Raw genomic sequence first — 25,718 nt, forward strand, 5'->3', positions numbered from 1 at the left:
GAATCCCACTTTGTCGTGGTGTATTTTTTTTTTTGATATGATGCTGAATTCTATTAGCTAGAATTTGTAGAGAATTTTTGATTCTATATTTATGAGACATATTTTATTGGCCTGTAATTTCCTTTTTTTTGTGTGTGTGTGGTGTCTTTGCCTGGTTTTGGTATCAGGGTTATGTTGTGTTCATAGAATGAATTTGGAAGTATTGCTTCTTTTTTTTATGTTCTGAAATAGTTTGAGTAGTACTGGTATAAGCTCTTCTCTGAATGTTAGAATTCTCCAGTGAAACCATCTGGGGTAGGGCTTTTTTTGTTGTTGTTGTTGGGAGTTTTTTTTATTACCTTTTCAGTCTCTTTTCTTGTGATGAGTCTGTTCAGATTTTCAACATCATTTGGTGTTAGTTTGTGTAGGTAGTGTGTTTCTAGAAATTTGCCCTTTTCCTCTAGGTTTTCAAATTTGTTGGAGTATAGTTTTTCTGTTATGATCCTTTCTGTTTCAGTTGAGTCTGTTGTAATGTCCCCCATTTCATTTCTTATTTGGCTTATTTGTGTCTTTTCCTGTTTTTCTTTTGTCAGTTTGACCAGTGGTTTGTCGATTTTGTTGATCCTTTCAAAGAACCAGCTTTTGGTTTTGTTGATTCTATTATTTTTCTATTGTCTATTTCATTTATTTCAGCTCTGATCTTTATTATTTCCTGCTTCTGGTAGTTGTGGGCTTTTTTTTTTTTTTTTTGCTGTTCTCTGTTTGAGTTGTGTTGCTAAGGTTTTGATTTTGTCTCTTCTTTTTTCATGTATGCATCTATTGCTATAAATTGACGTCTGTGGACTACTTTTGCTGTGCCCCAAAGGTTTTGGTATGATGTGTTTTCATTGCCATTTGATCCTAGGAATTTTTTATTCCATCTCTGATTTCTTCTATTACCCAGTGGTTTTTCAGCAAGGCATTATTCAGTTTCCATGTAATTGATTTATTTTTCTTGCTCTTCTGGTTGTTAATTTCTACCTTGATGGTGTTGTGGTCAGAGAAAATACTTTGTATTACCTCAACATTTTAGATTTTGTTGAGGCTTGATTTGTGGCCTAAGATGTGGTCTATTCTGCAGAATGCTCCATGTGTGTTGGAAAAGGATGTGTACTTTGCAGCTGTTGGGTAGAGTGTCATATATGTCTATGAGGTCAACTTGGTTGGTTGCGCCCTTTAGCTCTTCTGTATTTTTGCTGAGTTTCTTTCTAGATGTTCTGTCCTTCACTGAGAGTAGTGTGCTGAAGTCTCCTACTATTATTGTGGAACTGTCAATTTCTCTTTTCAGTGCTGTTCGAGTTTGTTTTGTGTATTTTGGAGCTCTGTCATTGGGCGCATAGATGTTAATTGTGGTTATGTCTTCATGACGGATCATCCCTTTAATCATTATGTAGTGTCCTTATTTGTCTTTTGTGGTGGATGTTGTTTTAAAGTCTATTTTATCTGAGATTAGTATGGCAACTCCTGCTCTTCTTTTGGAAGTTGTTTGCTTGATATATTTTTTCTATCCTTTTATTTTTTAACAAATTTATGTCTTTGTTTCTGAGGTGTGTCTCTTGTAGACAGCATATTGATGAATCCTGTTTTTTTTTTTTTTAATCCATTCTGTCACTCTCTGTCTCTTTAGGGGTGCGTTTAGGCCATTTATGTTCAATGCAATTATTGATAAAGGTATGAGTATATTGCTGTCATTTCGTAGTGCTTTTTTTGTGGTGCTGACATTTTCTTTGTTCCTCTTATGCTCTTGTGCTGAATTCCTTTTGTTTGTGGATTTGTCTGTTTATTTCTTTTGTTTTTGTAGATTTCATTTTTACCTAGACTTTGTGTTTTTCTTCTTTATTTTGATGAGTAGGTTTTTTAACTTTCTTTGTGGTTACCATGAAATTTACCCTTATCTTCCTAGGTTTGATCCAGTCTATTATTACTTGGTATCACCTTGCCTTCCTCTCCATTAGAAAGTTCTATACCTACACCATTATTCCCTCTTTTATTGTTCTGACGTTGTTGTCATTTACAGATTAACCTCTCTGGTTCCCTGTTGTAATACTTTTAGTTTTGTATAGTCCTTGAGAATTCATTTCCCAGGTTGGTATCTGGCTGGTACAATCTTGCATCCTAGATTCAGGCTGTGGTCTGATGCTCTTTGTTCTCACACGGAAGGACTCCCTTTAATAATTCTTGTAAGTTTGGTTTGTTTCTCACATGCCTCCCTTAATTTCTGTTTATCTGGAATTGTCGTAATATCTCCATCATATTTGAATGAGAGTTTTGCAGGATGTATTATTCTTGGTTGGCAATATTTTTCTTTCAAGGTTTTATATATGTCATCGCATTGCCTTCTTGCCTGCATGGTTTCTGCTGAATAATCAGAGTTTAGTCTTACTGTTTCCCCTCTGTATGTTACTTTCGTTTTTCTCGAGCTGCTCTCAAGATTCTTTCTTTGTCTTTGGTTTTAGCGAATGTGATTATGATATGCCTTAGTGATTTTTTGGGGGGGTCTATCCTATATGGGGTTTGTTGAGCTTCATGGATGGTCAGCTTTTCATCTTTTGTGATATTAAAAAAAAAATATGTTGGCAGTTCTTTAACGATCCTCTGTGTTTTCTGTTTTCTCCCCCTGTTCTGGAACTCCGATCACACACAATTTTTTCTTTTGATTGTATCCCAAATAATTCTCAGGGTTTCTTCATTTTTCTTTGTTCTTTTCTCTAATTTTTCCTCAAACAAAGTTGTATCCAAGTGTTTGTCTTCAATTTCACTGATCCTGTCTTCCACTGTTTTAAACCTGCTCCTCAGCTCTTCTAGGACACTGCCCATTTCTGAAATCTTCCTGTTTATGTTTTGGATTGTGAATTATTGCTTTTGTATATCTAGTTGTGAATTTATTTTGACATTTTCTTACTGTATTATTTTCATGAATGCTTCCATTTTTTGTCTGTGTTTTCCATGAATTTGTCTTTGTTTACCATGAATTTGTCTATTTTCCCCTCATTTTTGTCTGTTTTTTGCTTCAACTCTTGGATAGCTCTGAATATTGTTGTTTTTGTTGTTGTTAGGTGCCATTGAGCTGGTTCTGAATCATAGGACCCCATGCACAACAAAACAAAGCACTGTCCAGTCCTGTGCAATACTCACAATTGTTGCTATGCTTAAGCCATTGTTGTAGCCACTATGTCAATCCATTTCATTGAGGGTCTTCCTCTTTTCCCTCACACTCTACTTTACCAAACATGACATCCCTCTCCAGGGACTGATCCCTCATGATAACATGTGCAAAGTATATGAGATGTGGTCTCGCCATTCTTACTTCTAAGGTGCATTCTTATTACACTTCTTCCAAGACAGACTTGTTTGTTATTTTGGCAGTGCATGGTATATTCAGTATTCTTTGCCAACACCACAATTCAAAGGCGTTTATTCTTCTTCAGTCTTCTTTATTCATCATCCAGCTTTTGTATGCATATGAGGGGATTGAAAACACCTTGGCTTGGGTCAGGTGCACCTTAGTTCTCAAGGTCACATCTTTGCTTTTCAATACTTTAAAGAGGTCTTTTGCAGCAGATTTGCCCAGTGTAATACGACTTTTGATTTCTTGACTGTTGCTTCCGTGGGCTGTTGCTTCCGTGGGCATTGCTTGTGGATCCAAGTAAAATGAAATCCTTGACAACCTTAGTCATTTCTCCAATTACCATGGTGCAGTTTATTGGTCCAGTTGTGAAGATTTTTGTTTTCTTTATGTTCAGGAGTAATCCATACTGAAGGCTGTGGTCTTTGATCTTCATCAGTAAGTGCTTCAAGTCTTCCTCACATTTACCAAGTGAGGTTGTGTCATCTGCATAATATAGCTTCTTAGATTACTTGCTCAGTACACAGATCAAATAGGTACGGAGGAAGGATACAACCCTGGCGCACACCTTTCCTGACTTTAAACCATGCAGTATCCCTTTGTTCTGTTTGAACGTCTGCCTCTTGATCCATATCCATATTCCTCATGAAAACAATTAAGTTGTTCTGGAATTCCCATTCTCTGCAGTGTTACCCATAATTTGTTATGATCCACACAGTCAAATGCCTTAGCATAGTCAATAAAACACTGGTAAACATCTTTCTGATACTCTCCACTTTCAGCCAGGATCCATCTGACATCAGCAATGCTATCCCAGGTTCCATGTCATCTTCTATATCCAACTTGAATTTCTGGCAGTTCCCTATGGTTGTATTGCTACATTCTCTTTTGAATGATCTTCAGCAAAATTTTGCTTCTATGTGGTATTAATGATATTGTTTGATAATTTCCACATTCGTTTTGATCATCTTTCTCGGGAATAGGCATAAAAATGAATCTCTTACAGTCGATTGGCCAGGTAGCTGTCTTCCAAATTTCTTGTTGGCATAGACAAGTGAGTGCTTCCAGTGCTGCATCTGTTTGTTGAAACATCTCAAGTGGTATTCAGTTAGTTCCCCACTAAAAACAAAAATCAGTTCCCAGAGCCTTGTTTTTTGCCATGCCTTCAGTACAGATTGGACTTCTTCATTCAGCACCATCAGTTCGTGATCATATTAACCTCCCGAAATGATTGAATGTCAGCCAGTTCTTTTGGTATAGTGGCTCTGTGTATTCCTTCCATCTTTTGATGCTTTCTGTGTTGTTTAATATTTTCCCCATAGAATCCTTCAGTATTGCAACTCGAGAGTTGAATTTTTTCTTCAGTTCTTTCAGCTTGAGAAATGCTGAGCATATTCTTCCCTTTTGAGTTTCTATTTCCAGCTCTTTGCATATGTCATCATAATACTTTACTTTTTCTTTTCAAGCCACCCTTTGAAATCTTCTGTTCAGCTCTTTTAAAAAAAAAAAAAAATACTTCATGGTTTTTTCCTTTTGCTTTAGCTACTCAGTATTCAAGAACAAGTTTCAGAGTCTCTTCTGACATTCATTTAGGTCTTTTCTTTCTCTCCTGTTGTTTTAATGACCTCTTGCTTTCTTCATGTATGATGTCCTTGACATCATCCCACAACTCGTCTGGTCTTCAGTCATTAGTGTTCAGCCCATCAAATCTATTTTTGGGATGGTCTCTAAATTCAGGTGGGACATACTCAAGGTCATACTTTGGCTCTTGTGGACTTGTTTTAATTTTCTTCAGTTTCAACTTGGAGTTGCATATGAGTAATTGATGGTCTGATCCACAGTTGGCCCCTGGCCTTGTGTTGACTGGTGGTATTGAGCTTTTCCATCATCTCTTTCCACATATGTAGTCGATTTGATTCCTGTGTATTCCGTCTGGCGAGGTCCATTTGTATAGTTGCCGTTTATGTTGGTGAAAATGGTATTTTCAACGAAGAAGTTGTTGGTCTTGCAAAGTTTACTCATGCAATCTTGGGCATTGTTGCTATCACCAAGGCCATATTTTCCAACTACCGATCATTCTTCTTTGTTTCTAGCTTTCACATTCCAATCACTAGTGATTATCGGTGCATCCTGATCTCATGTTCAGTCAATTTCAGACTGCAGAAGTTGTTAAAAATCTTCAATTTGTTCATCTGTGGCCTTAATGGTTGGTGTATAAATTGGAATAATAGTCGTATTAACTGGTCTTCCTCGTAGGGGTATGAATATTATCCTATCACTGACAACGCTGTATTTCAGCATAGATCTTGAAATGTTCTTTCTGACAATGAATGCAACGCCATTCTTCTTCAACTTGGCATTCCTGGCATAGTAGACTATATAATTGTCTGATTCAAAATGACCAATATCAGTCCATAACAACTCACTAATGCCTAGAATATTGGTGCTTATGCATTCCAATTCATTTTTGATGATTTCCAGTTTTCCTAAATTCACACTTTCTACATACCAGGTTCCTTCCGATCAATGGATGTTTGCAGCTGTTTCTTCTTATTTTGAGTTGTGCCAGATCAGCAGATGAAGGCCTCAAAAGCTTGACTCCGTCCATGTCATTAAGGTTGACTCTACTTTGAGGGGTTAGCTCTTCCCCAGTTGTCTTTTGAGTGCCTTCCAACCTGAGGGGTCTCATCTTCCGGCACTATATTAGACAGTGTTTTGCTGCTATTCATAAGGTTTTCACTGGCTAATTCTTTTCAGAAGTAAACTACCAGTTCCTTCTTCCTAGTCTGTCTTAGTCTGGAAGCTCAGCTGATACCTGTCCGCCATGGGTGATTCTGCTGAGATTTGAATATTGGTGGAATAGCTTCAAGCATCACAGCAACACACAAGACCCACAGTATGAGAAACTGACAAACGCATGGGTGAGCTCTGAATATTAGAGATTTAATTTCTTTTTCAGGTAGTTCTGGGGCATTTTCTTCTACTGGAAAGTCATCTCGTGTTTTATTTTGGATGCCTACTGGAACGATTCTGTCCTTTTTTTATATGTTGTGATTTTTATCTGCTGTCTTCGGGACATTCAGTAGTTATTTTCTTAGTTTATTGACTGTAGGTTTGTTTGTTTCGTCGTTTTTTTTGTTTTGTTTTGTTTTATTTGGTTATATCTGAGCAGGCAGGCTGTGCATTCTTTGTTGTTTGCTTATCTGTAGTCATGATACTTTTCACCTCCTTGTCCAATGGGTAGGGCCAGTCGCTCAGCTATGGTGCAGCAGGGTAGGTCCTGCTAAAGAGGAGGGGCTGACATTGGTTGGTTGCAGCATGTACTAGGACCAACAGGGTGGGTCGGGAGTCAGTGCAGGGCAGGTTCCAGTGGACTGTGCCTGTGCTTCTCAGTGGTGTGATATTCAGTGCATGGTGCAGGTAGGCAGGAAGGAGGGGAAGTTGTGATGTGTGGAGCCAAGATGGGTATCAGAGGGGAGAGAAACAGGAGCAAGAAAAAAAAGAGTGCTAAGGGAGTATGCCAGTGGAGTGGAGAGATGCAAAACCGAAAAATGGATAAAGAGAAATAAAAAAATAATCAAATAAAATAAGGAAAGAAAAGAAAAGCCCCCAGGGATCCCACCAGTGAGGCTGCGAAGACTGGGGAAGTGGCTCCCAGGCTATGCAGTACAGCCTGGCTAGAAGGGGCAGAAATGTCACATGGCTCCAAGTATTCAGGAGATAGGAAAAGAAGATAAGTTTAGAGAGACAAGAAACTGAGAAATGAAGAAAGACAAAAAGGAAAAAAGAAACGCCCCCAATAATTCCACTGACGCAACTGCGAAGACTGGGAAGTGACTCCCAGCTAGAAGGGGCTCCCAAGCCGCAAAAAGAAAAAGAAAATGAACAAAGAAACAGAACAAAACAAAACCAAAAAACAAAAAAGTCCCCGAGGAGCCCACCAGCATGGTGCAGACCGGGAAAGCAGTTCCCCAGCCGAGCGGCATTTTATAGCCTTTAGAGGAGAAGCAAAGATGGCACATGGAGTCAGGTGCTCAAGAGAAAGGAGGGGGAAGAGGTGAGAGGCAGGGAAGAAACCAAAAGAAGCGGAAAAAAGCATTTCCAGCAAAAAAGGAATGACACTTAGGGAGCCGACACAGAGCCAGAGCTTGTGCCTCCTTGCCAGGAGACTGCAACTGGTGGGAAGCGGCGGAGACCATGTGGGGGTGGGGGGTGGGGAGAAGGGTGAAGGATGGGAAAGCATATATCACTGGTTTCCAGGTGTTCTGTCTCCTGTTGGGAGCTCTGTGAAGCTGTTTTCCCTGTTGGAAGCTCTGTGAACCTGTTTTCCCATACTCCTCTTTCCTGATCTCTGATGTGGATGTGGGTGGGGCGAATCCAGGAGGCATGGAATCTGCACTTACCGGCCCACGGAGTGACTGCAGCCAGCTAGGAAGTGACTAACGCCAAGCACTGGGGCATCGATGGGGGGGTGGGAAAGCATCTCTCTCTGATTACCAGTGTTCTGTCTCTTGCTGAGAGCTCCTTGAAGCTGCCTTCCTGTACTTCCTATCCACCACTCTTCCATGTGGGTGGGGCAAGTCCAAGCGGCATGGAGCCAGCACCTCTTGGCTGGCCAGGTGACCTCATCCAGCTAGGAAGCAGCGGAGGCTGGGCAGGAGGGAGAAGAATGGAGGGTGGGAAAGCGTGTGTCGCTGGTTACCAGGTGCTCTGTTTCCTGGTGGGAGCTCTGTGAAATTGCTGTCCCTACTCCCTGACGATCTCTGACAGGAGTCCAAGATGATGAATCTGTGCTGCATTAGCTGATAGGGGACTTCTGTATGCATCTGTCCTCACTCTCTTTTCTCTGTCAGTTTCTTACTCTGTTCAGTGCTTGGCTGAGTTCTTTATCTCTTCATTTGATGCTTAGGGTTCCAGGATTGATGTTTGTGACCGATTTACTTAGTTTTTCAGATCTTCGCTGTGGACGGATGGCGTGGTGCTTCTGTCTATAGTCCCATGTTGACTCTGCCTCCCATTTTGAATTCTTAAGTCACAGTTGATCAAGAGTAAAGAGAGACCATAGTTAATACTAATCTGAACAAAATACAAAAAAGTTTAGATGTGTTTTATGCTTTTTCGAATTTAGCTAATATCCTGCAATGTCTTTGTCTAATGTACTCCTTCTCTGTTTTTTTAACCAATAATATATAAAAAAAAATTTTTTGTATAGATATATTGATTTATAAAGTCTAGATACATTGATTTATAAAGTCTAGATAAGATCAGCAGGGGAAAAGTAATAGTGCTGAATTCAGGTTAATCTTTGTTCTGTAAATACATGCTTTGCAATAGAATTTCAAGATCTTAACTAGTGTGGTCAACAAACAAATGTAGTTAATAGTAACTGGCAGGAAAATGTACTGAATGTAGTACTTTTTTAATACTGAAGTGTTCTGAAATCACAATTTTTTTTTACTACAAGATGGGCTACATTTTATATTTAGCCACATATTTAAAAAAAAAAAAAAAACAAACCCTTTGCCATCTAGCCAATTCTAACTCATAACAACCCTATAAGACAGAGTAAAACTGCCCCATAGGGTTTCCAGGGAGAGGCTGGTGGGTTCGAACTGCTGACCTTTTGGTTAGCAGCTGAGCTCTTAACCACTGCACTACCAGGGCTCCTAGCCACATATCATCACTTTAAATGCATTTTATTTATAACACCAAAGCAGGATAATAAATAAGGCCATTTCAAAAATATCAAAATGACAGTTTAGATATCTCAATAAAAAGATGATGAGCAAGGCTACTACTAGTATCATACAAAGTATTCCCTATTTTCATCTTTCCAATGTAAAATGTTCACATTATACTTTCAAGCTTTTAGCTCCAGTTTTCTACCAATATTTAATTAAGCTTTACTCTTTGCCATTCTCTAGTCCAAGTCAGCTATACAGTTTGATATGTTTATAAATTAAGATCTTGTTGAATATCAATTCTTCATTTGACAGCAGGGAAATAAAAATTACCAAGGGACAAGTAGAAAAATGCTTCTCATCCTATGACCTTCTAACCCACACAGAAATGGAGGCTGTTGATTCTTGGTATTTGATTTAGCCATTGCCTAGAAGAGGACTGCTATAATGAATATTTTTAGGGGCTAGTTAAATATACTCTGCTCCATGAACACAGACCATACTCTTACCCCAACCTAAGCCAAATGTGTTGTAATGCTTGCCCAGTCTCAGGAAAAAGTATGTGGCTGGATCAGCTCAAATTCATCACCACTAATGTGATTCAGAAAACAAGGGATCCATTGTGTCATTTTCATAGAGGACATATACTATATTACACTATTCTAATTTTTTTTTCCTTTGGCTATGAAGCTCTTGAGCAGTGTGTGTGTATAAAGTTCTCAGAGATAACACTTTTTTATTTCTTTTTTTTTCCATTAACTGGTTCCATTTGGGTGCCCTTAGTCTCTGTAGATACATTCATATAATTCCTATTATTATATAAGGAGATTTAGCAGACCTTTTGAATTTATTTTGACTTTCTTTGTCCTGGAACCCTGGTGGTGCAGTGGTTAAGAGCTCAGCTGCTAACCAAAAGGTTAGCAGTTCAAATCCACCAGCCACTCCTTGGAAATTCTATGGGGGAGTTCTACACTGTCCTTATAGGGTCACAATGAGTCCAAATCAACTTAATGGCAACAGGTTTGGTTTTTGACTTTTTTTTTCCTTCATCCTGGATCTTACTAAGATGCCTATTCCTGACAGTATTTATGGAAAAGATCTATGCTGTGAAGAGTACAGCACAGTGTATGTTATTACTAATAATGATAACAATGAAGAAATAAATCCTTGCCTAGTACATGTAAGCTGTTTAATCGTAGTCGTCTACTAATAATTATTGAAATATCTATACTTATCCTCTTACAATCTAAAATCAAGTTAATTTTCAAATTCTAACCAACCTTTAGGAGCTCAAATTCCAAAATAGTAAGTAATATAAAGGTCAGAGAGAAATAAGAGTAACAAAGCTGACCTGTATCAAAGAGTAAACCTTTTTGTGGATTTAAATACTTTATCATGTCTTTATTGGCAATAGATTTCATTTATACAACAACTGAGAGAATGCCTAAAATCAGTTTCTTTACTCATTCCTAATATAGTAATGAATTGATGTCTAATAACTTCTTTTTGTAGACTTTTTGTTCTAATCTTTACATGCTTAGTTTTGTTTCCTAACCTAATGAATCTTTTTGCAACTTACTTCTGCTTGGGTGGCTCAACTTGCTGCTGAACTGTAACTCCCTGCGTCTTGAACTTCAGGTCTACCAGGTACTGTAGTTCTTTGTCAAAAGCCATAAAGTAAAGCTTTATATGTGGAAATCAAACAAGTTTTCTCGAGATTTAAGTCTTTGGTTTCTTTGTCATTATTTTGTGTAACTGCTCTCTTGGAGCATATTTTAAATCACAAATTATTTATATTGAAAATTTGGCTATTCAGAAACTACTTAAGCTATAACACTAGGCAGTGATCCATGTAGGGCTATAATAGTGCTCATTATTAGGTATCTCGTCATTGTTATTGGTGTTAGCTGCTGACTCATGGCAACCCCATGTGCTTCACAAATATAATAATATAGAAAGTCTCTCTCTCATTTTTATAGTATTTTACTATGAAGTGACTGCATTGAAAACACCATCACTGTGCCAACTAGGTGGAATTCTCTCATCTTCAGCGGAATTTTTTTTTTTGAGTAGATGATTACTTTGCTTATAGTCAGTTTAAGGGCATGCTTCAATATGACATCAAACAGAACTGAAAATCCCAGCATCTTTTTCTCTTATAAAAATAATTACCTATAAATCTTCAACAATAAAATTAGATCTTACTGTTGAATGAACACTAGAAGTTATCATCTAGCTCAGTCCCCAACTTGCAGTCACTTATGGCGTTGTTATCCCCATTTAGCAGATGAGGACCAACAATATTAAGTGATTCATTTAAGTCACACAGTTCATAAGTATTGGAGTAGGAACTCACATCATCTTTTTAGTGTAATTCTTTTCCCATAAACATAGGCATTTTTAACCACCTTGTTTTTCAAAATAGTTTAGTCTTATAGAAACTTACTAAGGTGAAATATTTTGTAATGTCATATTTTTTGTAAAATCCCAGTTGGAATACTGAGAAACAAAAATTTAACAACAACAAAAACTAATAGTAATGTATTATTAAAACAATACATAAAATAAAGCAAAATAAATCAATCGAGCCCATGTAACTGACTTATCAATAATTATTAATTTTTAGGGACTATATAGTAATGTTTTCTAATAACGCATACTACCTTAGAGCAAGGCAAATCCAAATGTGGACACTGGTCAGCAGACCAGTATCATCAGATCACAAACTGTTTGTTACCAGTCTGCAATGGGATGAAGACAGGAATTGAGAGTAAGCATGTAGAAACTTTTATAGCAATTAGAAAGTATAATTTTATTTGTTGAATATAATAAACAGAAAAGTAGGTTTATATTTTGTGTCTTTGGTTTTTTCACTTTTTTGTATTTTTTATATTTTACAAAAATATTAGTTCATGATGAGTTGGGAATTAAAGAAAAGATTGGTTTTTCACCAGAATTTGATAGACACTGTCTTAAAGCAGTATGCTTGAAAATCCTGGAGCTTAAGTATTAGATCATCTACGTATATGATGCTGAAATTTTTTCTGACTCATGCTTAGGTTTATTATACACAGGGTTCTATCACTTTTTTCCCTAAAAAAATAAAATAATCAGGTACATTTTTTTAAACTGCTTCAGTACTTATAATATTGGTGTTGTATTACCTAGGCTTGCATGGAATACCAGGAGAGAAGGGGGATCCAGGGCCTCCTGGATTTGATGTTCCAGGACCCCCTGGTGAGAGAGGCAGTCCAGGGATTCCTGGAGCGCCTGGTCCTGTAGGACCTCCAGGATCTCCAGGGCTTCCAGGAAAAGCAGGTCCCTCTGGTTTGCCAGGTAATTTGTTTAAAATTCTCTCTGATTTTGATTTCAGGAAAATAAAGCTAATTTGATTTTAGTAGATTATTTTCATGTTGCACTTTTCTGGATTGACAGTACCCCTTAAGGAAGAGCATTACACATCTTTGATTATAGGAAACCCACTTTACTAGTTGTACTACTCTTTCTCTCTGTGAGTGTTCTCGTTATCTATTGCTATTTAAGAGACCACCTCAAAACTGAATGGATTAAAACTACCTTTTTATTTGGCTCAAGGTTTTACAGGTCAGGAATTAAGGGTGCATTGAGTGGATTGTTTATCTCTGATCCACATGACACCAGCTAGAGTGGGGCTGGAGAATGTACTTTCAAGATGGCACTTGTCTGACTCTTGAGTATTCCTTGGCTTCTTCACATGGCCTCTCATCTTCCATGGTGCCTCTGTTCACATGACATGGGTTTCTCATGGTATCAGGATAGTTGCACTTCTTCCAGGGCAGCTAGTTTCTAAGAAGAATACTCCCAAATACTGAGAGATGGGCCATCTTTGGAAACAGTGAATTTCTTTATCCATGGGTTAAAAACATCAGCAATGGTGGTCACTAAGGTTCTAGCCGGTGAAAAGGTCTGAAACTTAACAGTGCCTTCTTTCCAACTCTCAATAGTTTGCCAGTTGACACCTTAAAACTTACCTTTTGTCTTTCCAAGATCATGGAAAGGAAATAATTACTTACTGATATTCTTTAAAGGTGCCAAAGGTGAAATGGGTATGATGGGACCTCCAGGCCCACCAGGACTTTTGGGAATTCCTGGCAGAAGTGGTGTTCCTGGTCTTAAAGGTAATATTCAGAGTTTGCTGGCAGACACGTGTGAGAGAGAAAATTAAACATCGCTTTATGTCAACAGAGAATATATTTATTTGGTTGCTTTAAAAGGAGCAGTGCTTAGTTGTGTTTTGTTTCTTGGTGACATGGCACATAAATCGGTCCTGTTTTCAATTTCATAGCATGCTTAGATTGGATACCCTGAAAAATGGTGACTGCTTAGCTCAAAATATATGGATCAAACTTTGAAATTTCTTTTACAGTCACTATCATTGTTAAGGAGCCCAGGTGGCATAGTGTTTAAGAACTCAGCTGCTAACCAAAACATCGGCAGTTCAAATCCACCAGCTGCTCCTTGGAAATGCTATGGGGCAGTTCTACTCTGTCCAATAGGGTTGCTATGAGTTGGAATTGACTCATCGGCAATCAGTTTGTTTTGTTTTGTTTTTGGATCATTGTTAAGGAATCCCAAAAGAAAAAGGGATTGTTATTTGAATTCAGTAATGTTTGACCTCTAGTTATTCATAGACAGTAACTAAGCTGCGTAACTTTTTTGAGCAATCAGCCACCTACCCAAGTATGAAACATGAATAATCTTTATATGAATTAGCCCTGGATGAATGAATCTGATCTGTGGTCTTCCCCACACATGCCGGCTATAGGTGATGATGGTTTGCAGGGTCAGCCAGGACTTCCTGGTCCTGCAGGAGAAAAAGGTGGTAAAGGAGAACCTGGCCTTCCAGGCCCTCCTGGACCAATGGATCCAAATTTGCTCGGCTCAAAAGGAGAGAAGGGGGAACCTGGCTTACCAGGTGAGTGAATGAATTTATGAGTGGGTTTTCTGATATATCTGTAGTTTACTTCTTAAATGGCATAAAATGTGACTTGTATTACAGGATTACCAACAAAAAAACACTTAGATACATCAAATTTTGGTAATGAAAATTAATTTCTATTTGATTTGCACTGTTCCACTGATCAACTTTTGCTTAAGTGTTTTTTTAGTAGTTTACCTATTATAAGCTATGAGGTTTGAAAATAAACTTAGGCAGTTACCCTCAGGCATTCCAGAAAGTAGTACTGGATGTGGTAGAGAGAAAAGGATATATAGCCACAATCACTTAGAAAATTGATTTCAGTGTTGGGAAAATTTGCTGGTCCTTTGAAAAAAATTTTTCCTTGAAACCAGATGGATATGAATGGTACATTGTCACACTGCAGTATTTTTTATTTCTATTGTGCTTTCAGTGAAAGTTTACAAATCAAGTCGGACTCTCATACAAAAATTTATAAACACCTTGCTATATATACCTGATTGCCCTCCCCCTAAACAGGCAGCAAACTCCTTCCTTCCAGTCTCTATTTTCGTGTCTATTCAGCCAACTTCTGACCCCCTCTGCCTTCTCATCTCTTCTCCAGACAGGAGCAGCCCACGTAGTCTCATGTGTCTACTTGATCCAAGAAGCTCACACTTCACCAGTATCATTTTCTATCTCAGTCCAATCCCTGTCTGAAGGGTTGGCTTTGGGAATGGTTCCTGTCTTGGGCTAACAGAAGGTCTGGGGGCCATGACCACCGGGGTCCTTCTAGTCTCAGTCAGGCCATTAAGTCTGGTCTTTTTACTAGAATTTGGGGTCGCATCCCACTGCTCTTCTGCTCCTTTTGGGATTCTGTGTTGTGCTCCCTGTCATGGTAGGAGCTCAGCCATGCAGTTAAAAGTCCAGCTTTTTTGTGTTCTGATTTGCCATCCTCCAAGTATCAGCTTTGACCTCCATCCAGCGTCTTAGCCTTCAAAACACAAAAGACAGTGTCCAGAGGAATAGAGCCTCTCTTTTTTTTTTTTAATTTTTAATTGTGCTTTAAGAAGGTTTACAAATCAAGTCAATCTCTCATACAAAAATTTATATACACCTTGCTATATACTCCTAGTTGCTCTCCCCCTCATGAGACAGCACATTCCTTCCCTCCACTCTCTCTTTTCGCGTCCATTCGGCCAGCTTCTGACCCCCTCTGCCTTTTCATTTCCCCTCCAGACAGGAGATGCCCACATAGTCTCATGTGTCTACTTGATCCAAGAAGCTCACTCCTCACCAGTATCATTTTCTATCCCATAGTCCCACACTGCAGTATTTTGATATCATATCATATTTGGCTTTTAAATACGGTTTACTGTTATTCTACTTTGGCAGAATAAACAAGTATTGGATTATGAAGATCCAAGCTCATCCCTGAGGGAAGTCACTGAAAGTAGACCTAGGGAACAACTGTGTTATTAGAGTCATTTTATTAGCAGCAAGTAAGGTGTAAAGTATAGTAAGGATTTTTTAATTAAAAAAAACTTTTCTTTTTATAGAAGTATTACATATTCATTATAAAACATCAGAAAGTACAGATGAACATAAATAAGAAGTTGTGAAGTATTTATAATCTAATCTGTATAGAATAGCCTTTCAAACAATGTGAAATTTTTTAATTCTTTTTATTTGCAGCTTGTTAAGTTTGTGGCTCTTTTTGTGTTCTAAGCATTAATATTGGTAGCCCATGTGTGTGTGCGTGTGTATGTGTGCTCATGTATGTGTGTGTGAATGTGTGTGTACTCAGATAAGTTTCCCTATGAGCAGAGTTTGGTGGGATTTTCCCCCAAAAAAGAGTTGAAGATATTATTGCATATTAAGATATTATTGTGTATAGTCATGAAAGAGGCAGGCCCACCTAATTTTTTTAATTTCTAAACTATACTTGGCCTCTAATATAGTGTTATAAAAGATAGTCATACCAATGGTACAGAATTGAGAACCCAGATATAAATCCATCCACGTATGAGCAGCTGATATTTGACAAAGGCCCAGTGTCAGTTAATTGGGGAAAAGATAGTCTTTTTAACAAATGGTGCTTGCATAACTGGATATCCATTTGCAAAAAAATGAAACAGGACCCATACCTCACACCATGCACAAAAACTAACTCCAAGTGGGTCAAAGACCTAAACATAAAGACTAAAATGATAAAGATCATGGAAGAAAAAATAGGGACAACGTTAGGAGCCCTAATACAAGGCATGAACAGAATACAAAACATTACCAAAAATGACGAAGAGAAACCAGTTAACTGGGAGCTCCTAAAAATCAAACACCTATGCTCATCTAAAGACTTCACCAAAAGAGTAAAAAGACCACCTACAGACTGGGAAAGAATATTCAGCTATGACATCTCCAACCAGTGCCTGATCTCTAAAATCTATATGATTCTGTCAAAACTCAACCACAAAAAGACAAACAGCCCAATCAAGAAGTGGGCAAAGGATATGAACACACACTTCACTAAAGAAGATATTCAGGCAGCTAACAGATACATGAGAAAATGCTCTCGATCATTAGCCATTAGAGAAATGCAAATTAAAACTATGATGAGATTCCATCTCACTCCAACAAGGCTGGCATTAATCCAAAAAACAGAAAATAATAAATGTTGGAGAGGCTGAGGAGAGATTGGAACTCTCATACATTGCTGGTGGGAATGTAAAATGGTACAGCCACTTTGGAAATCTATCTGGCGTTATGTTAAACAGTTAGAAATAGAACTACCATACAACCCAGAAATCCCACTCCTCGGAATATACCCTAGAGAAATAAGAGCCTTCACACGAACAGATATATGCACACCCATGTTTATTGCAGCTCTGTTTACAATAGCAAAAAGCTGGAAGCAACCAAGGTGTCCATCAACGGATGAATGGTTAAATAAATTGTGGTATATTCACACAATGGAATACTACGCATCGATAAAGAACAGTGACGAATCTGTGAAACATTTCATAACATGGAGGAACCTGGAAGGCATTATGCTGAGTGAAATTAGTCAGAGGCAAAAGGACAAATGTTGTATAAGACCACTATTATAAGATCTTGAGAAATAGTATAAACTGAGAAGAACACATACTTTTGTGGTTACAAGGGAGGGAGGGAAGGAGGGTAGGAGAGGGTTTTTTACTGATTAGTTAGTAGATAAGAACTACTTTAGGTGAAGGGAAGGATAATACTCAATACATGGAAGGTCAGCTCAACTGGACTGGACCAAAAGCAAAGAAGTTTCTGGGATAAACTGAATGCTTCAAAGGTCAGCGGAGCAAGGGCGGGGGTTTGGAGACCATGGTTTAAGGGGACTTCTAAGTCAATTGGCAAAATAATTCTATTATGAAAACATTCTGCATCCCACTTTGAAATGTGGCATCTGGGGTCTTAAATGCTAACAAGTGGCCATCTAAGATGCATCAATTGGTCTCAACCCACCTGGATCAAAGGCGAATGAAGAACACCAAGGTCACACGATAACTATGAGCCCAAGGGACAGAAAGGGCCACATGAACCAGAGACTTACATCATCCTGAGTCCAGAAGAACTAGTTGGTGCCCGGCCACAACCGATGACTGCCCTGACAGGGAGCACAACAGAGAACCCCTGAGGGAGCAGGAGAATAGTGGGATGCAGACCCCAAATTCTCATAAAAAGACCAGACTTAATGGTCTGACTGAGACTAGAAGAATCCCAGCGGTCATGGTCCCCAAACCTTCTGTTGTCCCAGGACAGGAACCATTCCCGAAGACAACTCATCACACATGGAAGGGACTGGACAGTGGGTAGGAGAGAGATGCTGATGAAGAGTGAGCTATTTGTATCAGGTGGACACTTGAGACTGGTTGGCATCTCCTGTCTGGGGGGGGGATGGGAGGGTAGAGAGGGCTGGAAGCTGGCAAAATTGTCACGAAAGGAGAGACTGGAAGGGCTGACTCATTAGGGGGAGAGCAAGTGGGAGTATGGAGTAAGGTGTATATAAACTTATATGTGACAGACTGACTTAATTTGTAAACGTTCACTTGAAGCTCAATAAAAATAAAAAAAAAAGATAGTCATAGAATTTAAGAGATAGCCTAGAGATCATCTGGCCCAACTTCTTCATCTTACAGTGTAAGAAACTAGGGCCCAAAGAAGAAAGAGACTTAATTATTGAGTGCTCTGAATTTCTTGGTGGTAGATAAATGAAAAGTGGAAGGTTTTAGCATAAGTCCAGTGCCTATGGTTCATAATAAGTCAGAGCATCACCAGTTCCTCCCTCTGTTTCACTCGTAGTTCCATATTCGGGCAGCTTGCTTTGCCAAATTTATTTAATGGATTAATGATATCAGCCTAACTTGCTCTCTTGTACTTATCCTTGAAAGGTATTCCTGGAGTTTCAGGGCCAAAAGGTTACCAAGGTTTGCCTGGAGACCCAGGACAACCTGGATTGACTGGACAACCTGGATCACCAGGACCCTCAGGTAAATGTGATGACCACCTTTAGTAATTGAATGGCTGACCCTGAACCCTGGAAAAGTAATTATTTATGTATCTTGTTTCATGATACTTTGGAAACCCTGATGGCTTAGTGGTTAAGTGCTACAGTTGCTAACCAAAAGGTCAGCAGTTCGAATGCACCAGGCACTCCTTGGAAACTCTTTGGGGCAGTTTTACCCTGTCCTACAAGGTCGCTATGAGTTGGAATTGACTCAATGGCAACGGGTTTGTTTGGATAACACTTTGAATCTGGTCATGGTAATATGCTTGTGTAGCTACTGAGATATGGAGTTCACCTTTGGCAAAAAATGTTACCGTTTGGTTCAAGCTTCAAAAGACAAGATTTTCAGGGTATTGTGCTTTTCTCAGTCTCTTATTTTTGTGGCAGCCAGGATGTACACAGAATTAAAGTAAGGCGCTGTTTTATTTACATACGTTGCCACATGTGTAAATAAGACAATTCTCTGGTAGGAGCCTGAAGAGTTCACGTTTTCTAGTTTTTGCCTTCAGACAAGTTAGTCATTAAACCAGGTAAAACAGATGGCTGTTGATTGCATTTTTTTTTAATTTCTAGGGATGAAATTTCACAGTGTCTTTTGGTACTCTCTTACAGTGTTGATCACCTTTACGGTCAAAATCTTTTTTTCTTATTCCTTACAAAACTGTTTTTTGCTGCTTGAGTCATTTTTCCTTAAGTTGGGCCCCTAAGGAAATAAAAAATAGCTGGTCCCCATCCTCGTAATAGCCCTTTAGGCCAGTTATTCTGCTGTAGACTCCTCTCCACATTGCCCTGATATAATTGGAAAAAGAACTCTCCTTCTCTCTTCGTCACATTTTCTGCATTCACTCCCCCAAGCTGGAAGCAAGTATACAAGAAAAAATAAAAGAAAAATGTTTAAGGAGCAACACTGTGGTCTTTGGAAAATACCCAGGTGAATCCACAGAGCTCAAGCACCTATATTGGCCCAATGTATTAGGGGTATATTATGACAAGTTATCATTTTTCCTCCTCCTGGTCTCATATAATTGGGGGCTACACAGTCAAGCCATTTCTTAATCTTTTAAAAACAGACTCATTATAATGGATTTATCTGTGATAAGTTCAGTAAAGGTGGTTATATACATACAAAAACTAAGACATCACCCCAGACCTTCTGTTGGCACAGGACAGGAACCATCCCCGAAGACAACTCATCAGACGTGAAAGGGACTGGTCAGTGGGTGGGAGAGAGATGCTGATGAAGAGTGAGCTAATTATATCAGGTGGACACTTGAGATTGTGTTGGCATCTCTTGTCTGTTAGGGGGGATGGGAGGATAGAGAGAGAGGGAAGCTGGCAAAATTGTCACAAAAGGAGAGACTGAAAGGGCTGACTCAACAGGGGGAGAGCAAGTGGGAGTACGGAGTAAGATGTATGTAAACTTATATGTGACAGACTGATTGGATTTGTAAACGTTCACTTGAAGCTTAATAAAAGTTAATTTAAAAAATTACATTTTAAAAAAAAAACTAAGACGTCAGATGATTGGAATTGTTTTAGGGCAAGAAACAAGTTTTCCTGGTAAAATTTTTGCATTTATTTATAATGTTGTGTTAGGAAACCTCCATAACCATGGCTATATTTTAATGTGTTCCTAAGGAGATTTCTTAGATACTTCTTGCCTGTTTTATGCTGAGTTCGACCTGTGGACCTTAACCATATATTAAGATTTGACCCATCCAGTCCCATGCTTACATTTTAAATATGACCCATTCCAAGAAACCAGGAAGCCTCAGTATTGTTATCTTCTCTTAATTTACCAATTTGACTTTTCTAGGTCCCAAGGGTAATCCTGGTCTCCCTGGGAACCCAGGACCTACAGGACCTCCTGGACTTAAAGGAAACATAGGTGATATGGGTTTTCCAGGTGAGTGATGAAAAGCTCCCAAATATTTTGTCCCATTAATGCAAGGCAGTCCATTATTTTTGTTACCAGAAAAGACACTGGTGTTGACAGAATCGGACTGAGACATTTTCTAAGGTCATCAGTGGGTTGAGTCCCCTTATTTTACAAATATTTGACATAGAAATTAAGGGATGAAGCTTTAGAAACCTTAGAAGTGAGAATTCACAAACTTACATCTTTTCTCCATCTGTACCCCTCTCATTTAAACTTCCTTAAAAAAAATAGGCTGTTATATAATCTTGGTCGTGAAGATCATTATTATATAATGCAGAGTTTGCAGAGTTCTTTTTCTTTTTACTTGGTTATATGTATCATTGGAAACCCTGGTGGCGTAGTGGTTAAGTGCCATGGCTGTTAACCAAAAGGTTGGCAGTTTGAATCCGCCAGGCACTCCTTGCAAACTCTACAGGGCAGTTCTACTCTGTCCTGTAGGGTCGCTATGAGTCAGAATTGACTCGATGACAGCAGGTTTTTTAGGTATATGTATCATTGAAATGCTACTAATAAAGAATATTTTGTAAAACAGGTCCTCAGGGTGTGAAAGGGTCCCCTGGACCTCCTGGAATTCCTGGACAACCTGGCTCCCCAGGATTCCCTGGTCAGAAAGGAGACAAAGGAGATCCTGGTGTTTCAGGCATTGGTCTTCCAGGTCTTCCTGGCCCAAAGGTAAGCATGCTCTAGGCAGATGTGATTTTTCTGTAACACTGTGCTGGTTCCTAATTATTCATTCAATAAACTATAGACTGACATGGTATATTCTGGGTAAGAGATTTGTTCCTTTTCTCTAAAATTGTAAGATTTTAGGGTTTTGGGTCAGTCTAAAAAAGGGAGAAAATTTCTGATTTCTTTGTTTTCCCCCCATTTTAATCTCTAAATATGTTTCAATAAACCAAAGGCATATTTCTCCCTGGTTTGGCTTTCCCTTTTTAGCAATAGAGTTATTATTATTATTAATTTGAACAAACTTATAAACTAAGTAACTAAGCAATTAATGAAAATTGAGTAGTGTTATTAAACTGCATATCTGATGTAGTTATCTGGTAGCCAGGATCTAAAAACAGTTTTACATATCCCCCTAGTCAATATGAAAACTGGTGGTGTTACTTAAGTATTCAAATTTAGAACTTGTTTTAGAATCGTTAGATATAACAGGTGCTTATTAATAACTGCTTAATTCCATGTAAAAACATAATAACTTCTTTAATCATAGAGTCAGATCACAGAGCCAGGGAGTTAAGAAAATTGTTATTCAAGTTCCATGGAATTAGTGAAAATTCCCACTGAAATGATAATTTACTGAATTATACTTTAATGATAATTTCCTTTAATAGTATACAAAGACACTATCATTGGATTGCCCAGTTAATCAACTTATTTGAAAAGATAATCAGAAGAAATTTCTGCAAGTTGACAGTGTAAAGTTATTGAAGTCAATTTTAATTGTTCCTGTTCTGCTTAAATTTTACCGGTAATACATTAATATAAACTTTTATTAAAAAATTAATAATATAGACATATAAAGGGTAAAAGTGAAAATCTCCTTTATACTCTAGCCTCTTTATCCCAATCCCGTCCCCAAAGAGATTCACTGTTAATGATTAGCATGTCAATTTCAATCTCTTATTCTAACATTTATATATCTATACACAGAACTTTGTATTTTTGTGTATACACTGTGTATATGTAGCATCATTGTATAGATACTCTTTTTTACCTTGCTTTATAATTTACATATTTTTATCTTTTTTCAATATAATACAATTTTCTTTGTCACTTTACATATAGATCTAGACCTATTGTTTTTAAGGACTATGTGATACTCCATTGACTATTGCAAGTAATATCATAATGAACATCTTTATACGTATCTGTGGATCATATTGAAAAGATTCCTAAAAGCAAAATTGCTGCATCAAAAGACGTTCCTTCAAATTTTTGTCTTTTAACATTTTTGTAATAATAGTAGCATATGAAACTGGTTTTAAAATACAACATGTATGAAAAGTATAAAATAAAGTCTTTTTTTCACACTTTCATGTACTCCAAATCCCTAGTTCTTCTTCCTCAAAATAACCACTTTTAGCAGTTTCTCATGTACTCTTTCAGAAAAGGCTTTTTATGCACATACAGGCACGTGTATACGATATTTCATCAATTTTAAGACTCAATTTTTTACATTATAACATCTCAGAAATTGAGGTTCAACTAACAGTGGAAAGCATCTTGAAACTATAATCAGATACATTTTCTCTCAGTTATTGATAAAAGAAATAATGTTACCTCTTCCAGATTTAAATGTTTTCTTTAGTTTGCACACGTGAAAAAATAGTATATACCTGTTCTGTGCTGAGCTGTCAACACTTAATAAATCTTGACAAACTTTCTTTATCGGCCCATAAATATATGCCTCATTCTTTTTCATAATTACATAGTATTTTTTGTATGGTTGTACCATAAATAGTTTATGGATGAATACTGAATTATTTCTATATTTTCATGATTACAAACATATGCTGCATGAAAGATACTTACACATATCTTACATACATATCTTAAAATTCTTTGGCAAATATATTCATAGAATAAATTCTAAGTCGCTAGTACAAAGCATATATATGCCTTTTTAATATTAATAGTTACTACCAAATTTTTCTGTTAAATGGGTTTTCCACTTTATATGATAATGATTAGTGTAAGAGATTTCTTACCTGCTAAATTTTTTCAGTCTAATGGGTGAAAGCAGTGTATCATTGTTTAAATTTGAGTTTTCCTGATTACGAGTGGGGTTTCATATGTTTATATCTCATCTGCAAGTTGTTCATACTCTTTGCTTCACTTTTTATGAAAGAGTTTGTCTTTTTCTTACTGATTTGTAAAAATACTTCATAAATAGTGAAGATGCATGCATTGTCTGTTATATGTGGTACAATTTTTTTTCCCAGTCAGTTGTGGTCTTCTAACTTTGTTTACCATGGATTTCATCATATAGAAGTTTAAATTTTTTACATAGTCAAATTTTTTACTCATTAATTCATTCAGCTAGTACCCATTGAGTAAGTACAGTGTGCCAAGTACAGTGGCAGGTGCTGGAGACATAGCATGAATGAAACAGACAAAAATCCCTGCCTGCTTATATCCATGGGTGGTTATATCTAGTCAGAGAGACGAACAATAAGTTTATAGTATATTAAAAGGTGATAAATGCCACAGCAAAAAGTAAAGTGAGAATTGGGGATAGAAATTGATGCAAGTTTTTATGTTTTGAAATAGGGTAGTGAGGAAAACCCTTTCAGATAAAATAACAATTGAGCAGTGACCTCAATACAGTAATAGAGTGAATCATGCAAAGACCCTGGGGTGTAAATGTACCTGACACATCTGAGGAATGTAATGTGGATTAAGCAGAATGAGTGAAATGAAACAAAGTAAGAGATGAGGTCAGGTTGGTAATGGGGCCAGATCATCTGGGGCCCTTGTAAGTCATAGTAAGGGCTTTTACTCCTGAGTGAAATGAAGAGTGACTAGAAGGAGTAACATGATTGAACTTTTATATACATATGTATATATATATATTCATTCAAAAGCAGCTGCTGCAGTATATCGACAGGGAACTGCCAGAAATTCAGGCCAAACTCAGAAGAGGACGTGGAACCAGGGATATAAATGCTGATGTCAGATAGATCCTGGCTGAAAGCAGAGAATACCAGAAGGATGTTTACCTGTGTTTTACTGACTATGTAAAGGCGTTCGACTCTGTGGATCATAACAAATTATGGGTAATATTGCGAAGAATGAGAATTCCAGAACACTTAGTTCTGCTTATGAGGAATCTGTACATGGATCAAGAGGCAGTCATTTGACCAGAATAAGGAGATACTGCATGGTTTAAAGTCAAGAAAGGTGTGCATCAGGGCTGTATCAATCTGTATGTTGAGCCAATAATCTGAGAACCTGGACTATATGAAGAAGAACGGGGCATCAGCTTTGGAGAAAGACTCATTAATAACCTGCATTATGCGGATGACACAACCTTGCTTGCTGGCAATGAAGAGAACTTGAAGCACTTACTGATGAAGATCAAAGACCATAGCCTTCAGTATGAATTACACCTCAACATAAACAAAACAAAAATCCTCACAATTAAACCACAGTAAGCAATAAGCAACATCATGATAATTGGAGAAAAGATTGAAGTTGTCAAGGATTTCATTTTACTTAGATCCACAGTCAACACCCATGGCAGCAACAGTCAAGAAATCAAAAGATGCGTTGCATTGGGCAAATCTGCTTTAAAGGACCTCTTTAAAGTATTGAAAAGCAAACATGTCACCTTGAAGACTAAGGCGCACCTGACCCAAGCCATGGTATTTTCAGTTGCATCATATGCATGTGAAAACTGGACAATGAATAAGGAAGACTGAAGAAGAATTGACACCTTTGAATTGTGGTATTGGCGAAGAATATTGAATATACACCATGGACTGCCAAAAGAATGAACAAATCTGTCTTAGAAGAAGTACAACCAGAATGCTCCTTAGAAGCAAGGATGGCGAGACTGCGTCTTACATACTTTGGACATGTTGCCAGGAGGGATCAGTCCCTACAGAAGGACATCATGCTTGGCAGAGTACAGGGTCAGCGGAAAAGAGGAAGACCCTCTACAAGGTGGATTGACACAGTGGCTGCAACAATGAGCTCAAGCACAACAACGATTGTAAGGATGGCTCAGGACTGGACAGTGTTTCATTCTGTGGTACATAGGGTTGCTATGAGTCAGAACCGACCTGGCGGCACCTAACAGCAACAGCATGCATGCATGCATGCATACATACATACGTACATACATACATCACAACTCCTTTTCTGAAAATAGAAGAGCAAAGATGAAAGCAGGGAGACCAGTTATGGGACTATTTAAATAATGCATGCTAGAGATTTTGATGCCTTGGATTGGGGTGGTGGCAATGATGATAAGTGATGAGATTCTGGATATATTTTCCAGGTCAAGCCAGCAAGATTTGCTGATGGATTCTATATTAAATAGGGAGAAAGAGGTGTCAAGGATGACTTCAAAGATTATATCCCAAGAAACATGGAATAATGGTGTTGCTATTAGGAAAGAATTAGGGGCAGTGAGTGCAGACAGCTGTTTTGAGGATTTTACTATAAAAGTTAACAAAGAAATAGATTGAAAGTTGATGGAGGATGTGGGATAAAGAAAGGGTTTTGCTTAAGGGAGGAATGTTTATATGCTG

At 37.9% G+C, this 25,718-nt stretch overlaps 1 protein-coding gene across 1 annotated transcript in view; it reads left to right on the forward strand.

Moving 5' to 3' along the window:
• The window catches only part of COL4A5 (collagen type IV alpha 5 chain), a 304,359-nt gene that overhangs the window by 227,736 nt on the left and 50,905 nt on the right, over positions 1-25,718 (forward strand). The window contains exons 31-36 of the mRNA XM_064278667.1: positions 12,214-12,381; positions 13,113-13,202; positions 13,850-13,999; positions 18,403-18,501; positions 20,335-20,424; positions 20,990-21,129. Coding sequence (XP_064134737.1) covers positions 12,214-12,381; positions 13,113-13,202; positions 13,850-13,999; positions 18,403-18,501; positions 20,335-20,424; positions 20,990-21,129 — 737 coding nt within the window. The remainder of the gene's footprint in view (positions 1-12,213; positions 12,382-13,112; positions 13,203-13,849; positions 14,000-18,402; positions 18,502-20,334; positions 20,425-20,989; positions 21,130-25,718) is intronic.

Source organism: Loxodonta africana, chromosome X (assembly GCF_030014295.1).
Source record: "Loxodonta africana isolate mLoxAfr1 chromosome X, mLoxAfr1.hap2, whole genome shotgun sequence".
NCBI lineage: Eukaryota > Metazoa > Chordata > Mammalia > Proboscidea > Elephantidae > Loxodonta > Loxodonta africana.